The sequence below is a fragment of the Cornus florida genome, unplaced genomic scaffold (assembly GCF_030987335.1).
Source record: "Cornus florida cultivar Cherokee Brave unplaced genomic scaffold, ASM3098733v1 CherokeeBrave_3.0.0_Hap2_Chr03, whole genome shotgun sequence".
In the NCBI taxonomy this organism is placed as follows: Eukaryota; Viridiplantae; Streptophyta; class Magnoliopsida; order Cornales; family Cornaceae; genus Cornus; species Cornus florida.
In genome coordinates, this window is record NW_026775573.1 from 35,636,822 (window position 1) to 35,640,021 (window position 3,200).

A 3,200-nucleotide genomic window follows, 5' to 3' on the forward strand; every position below is an offset into this window, starting at 1 on the left:
AAATTGCAGCAGTCCTTACAGGGAGGCAGACTCACGAGGGCATGTGTGATATTGACTTGCAATAATCTTGGTGGCAATGAGATAGTCCATTTGAGTGCTATTAAGATACGTGGGAGGCTAGTAGTTGGTCACAATAGAGATACGAGGAAAAGTCAAGGACGTCATATTCTCCACAAGGGTGAGAAGATGACTTTTCATTACCAACCAATGGTTAGTGGGCGGTTGGAAAAGGTTGCTGAAGGAGATATCAAACTTAGATTTTCTGAGGGTAAGCACTTAAAGTTTGACAGAAATATTGGAGATATGTTTGTGGCTGCGCAAGACATGCATGGGTTGAAGAATGAAAGCTTGAGGGTTAAGTTTGAGGATGACTTAAACTTAACTAAAATTCTTTATTAATTTGTTTTGTGTTGGAGATGATGATGGCGTTATTACTCACATTGTCTTGAAGAAAGACTCTTTATGATGTTGTCCTATCATTTATGCTAAGGTGGAGAAATTTTGTCAAAGATAGAGTTTTGTTGACATTTGTGGCTCCTTTGAAATTTTTACTAAGGTGGAGAATTTTAGTCAAGGTTGGGATTTGTTAGAAATTTGTCTAAAATTCATTTATGACATAGAAAAAATCTATTGGCTATAGAAGTGTGATGGTGGTGCTTCCAAATTAGCTTCTAAAGGAAGCTATGAAATTCTTGGGCAGCAAGTGCTATTTGGCTTCCAAAGGAAGCTTTGTAATATACTTGGACACCGAGTATATTTTTTGCTATGAATAGCCTTGCACTTATTTGATGAAAAACATCTGAGCAAAAAATAATATTCGGATCAAGAGAGTATATTCGTTTTGTGTGTGTAAGAAAATCTTTTTGTGTATGCAATCTTCAAGTGACACTTGAAGCTTGTCTTTACCGGTGGGTTTTTCTCTTTGTGTAAACCATATACTATTTGGGTATTTCTTGAGAGTGTTGTGTGAGTCTTCTTTGTTGGTAAGTTAGTGGTGTGAGAAGAGAGATTATTGTGGGAAAGAACCAAAACGTTTCTTCAGTTTGTAATCTTCTTCTTTATAGTGATACGAATTATCATCACCCGTGGACGTAATCTTATTTGTGAGGGTGAACCACGTATAAATCCTTATCTCATTTGTGTGTGTGCCTATTTTATTTTCTTGTCATTAATTTTATCTTGTTCTCATAAACTCTTATTCGATCCTTATTTCATAACACTATCATTATTTGTATTTCTAGGATTGTTAAAATGTTACCATGTGTGCGTGTGCGTGAGAGAGAGGGCTGTCTAGCCGAGTCTCTGTTTTGGGGTGTTGCTAATTTTTGGAGGTAGCCATATTGGTATTCTCGGTGGCCTCCTTGCTGTTAGTATTTAGTAGCATGAGGAGTCCTTCTATGAATAAATTATTATCTGGTCCAGGTCAATCACAATTCGACATGCAAACAAAAATATGAATTAAATTGATACATTTGCTTGCGTATGTGAGTTGTGATTGGTTTATGGCTCATTGCTTGTCTCTGTTTCAGTAGTTGACCTTCTTGTCCTATATTGTTGGTTTGAAAATTGGGGTGGGTTATATTATTTGTTGAGTTTGGAGTAAAATTCCAGTGTCTTTCTGCTCTTTGGTAAGAAAACAATTCGTAGTCCTTTCATGTGGGGCTTCGATATGTATTTCTTGCTGTAATTCTGGGGTATACCCCTTTGCATCTATACAGATTTGGTTTTTAAAAAAAAAACACTTAAATAATCACATACAGTGTTGTGCACCCCCCAAAAAAATGAATAATTTTTTAGTGATCCACAAAATGACCATTTCTCTCCTCTGAACTACTTCTATAGAAGTGTTTCACCGCTGCTAGTCAGAACAAAAATTATCTTCATGTTTTGCTCTTACAAACATTACAATGGCTTCTGAGTGAGAGCCTAGAAGTCTCCAAAGAGTAAGGCACAAAGATATGTGTGGTTTTTACTTTGAGGAAAACTAACTACTACTACAGCTTCAGAATACTGTGTGTTGTGTGTGTGATTCCCAGGTATGTTAAACAAAGAAGAAGATTATTATGTTGATTTAAGGGCTTTCTTTTATGCCATTAAGGTTCCCAACAACCGCTTATATAAATTGCCTTCATCTTCTTTGGTAAATGCTAGATGTTGTAATCAAATTAGCTCTCGAGACATCACGTCTACCTTCTCAACACAACTGAAAATTTTTGATTGCATAAGATTTCAAATGAGGGAAAAGAAATTTGAGAATAGGTGGCCGCCTTGCATAGCAGTAGTTGATAGAAAAACCATAATCGATGAAATTACTAGAGAAACAAGGTATCAAGCAAACTCAAAGAGACATCAGAAATGACAAACTTAAAAGCCAACAGAAACAACCACCAATACAACTGGAAAATCACAATTAAAAAAAAAAAAAAAAATCTGTTCAGAAAGAAATCACAAGATGAAATATGGTAAGTCGTCCCGGAGTTTGTGAAATGCCAAGCATAAGCTGATACAATATCAAGGAAGGCAACTTGAAAGTTCAAGGGGTGGTGGTTGAGTGGGATGCAGAGAGAGAAGGTTTAGGTATATCGGGAATGGTTGGAATGGTCGGAAATGTGAACTTAGGCAGCAGGTCATGGAGATCAGATATATCTAGATGAGGCAGTTCAGGAATTTCTGGCACTTGTAGCTCAGGCTTTGGAAGTTCCGGAAATGTAAAATCAAGCTTGGGAAATGATGGTGTATGGAGATCCGGAAATGATGGCAATTCAGGTTTAGGAAGCTCAGGCAAGGTTACCTCTAGCAGGTGGCGTGCCTCTACCACGATTTTGTTACCAGTCATTGATGCCAAGGTGATGAGCAGCAGTGGCAAGACAATGGATGTGTACTGGTGGTGATAAGTGCAAGCCATGTTTGGATATGTGGTAGAAGCAGCTCTTGAAAAGGCTCTAGATTTGCTTATGCATATATGGTTCTCATTTGTATGGTTTTTATAGATGATTAATGTGGAGAATAGGAGGTTAAGAAGTTGGGTTGGTGGGAATATTTGAGTCTTCTTAGCTCAACTTCTCATCTGCATAAATTGCAGAATCATCAAGAAAACTAATCATTGTTTCTTTCTTTTCTTTTCTTTTCTTTTCTTTTCTTTTCTTTGTTTATTTTTTCCTTCTTTTAATTACTATAAATATAATTTTTTTTGGTTTCTG

General features: G+C 36.7%; 1 protein-coding gene across 1 annotated transcript; it reads right to left on the reverse strand.

Moving 5' to 3' along the window:
* Nucleotides 1–2,533: 2,533 nt before the first annotated feature.
* On the reverse strand, nt 2,534–2,905 carry LOC132301437 (protein PELPK1-like). Its single transcript, XM_059798687.1, has one exon. The coding sequence runs from the start codon at nt 2,903–2,905 to the stop codon at nt 2,534–2,536; it is 372 nt and encodes a 123-aa protein (XP_059654670.1).
* Between the last annotated feature and the right edge of the window lie 295 nt (nt 2,906–3,200).

Coding starts and splice junctions, on each gene's coding strand:
- LOC132301437 (XM_059798687.1), bottom strand. CDS start 2,905: ATGGCTTGCACTTATCACCACCAGTACACATCCATTGTCTTGCCACTG.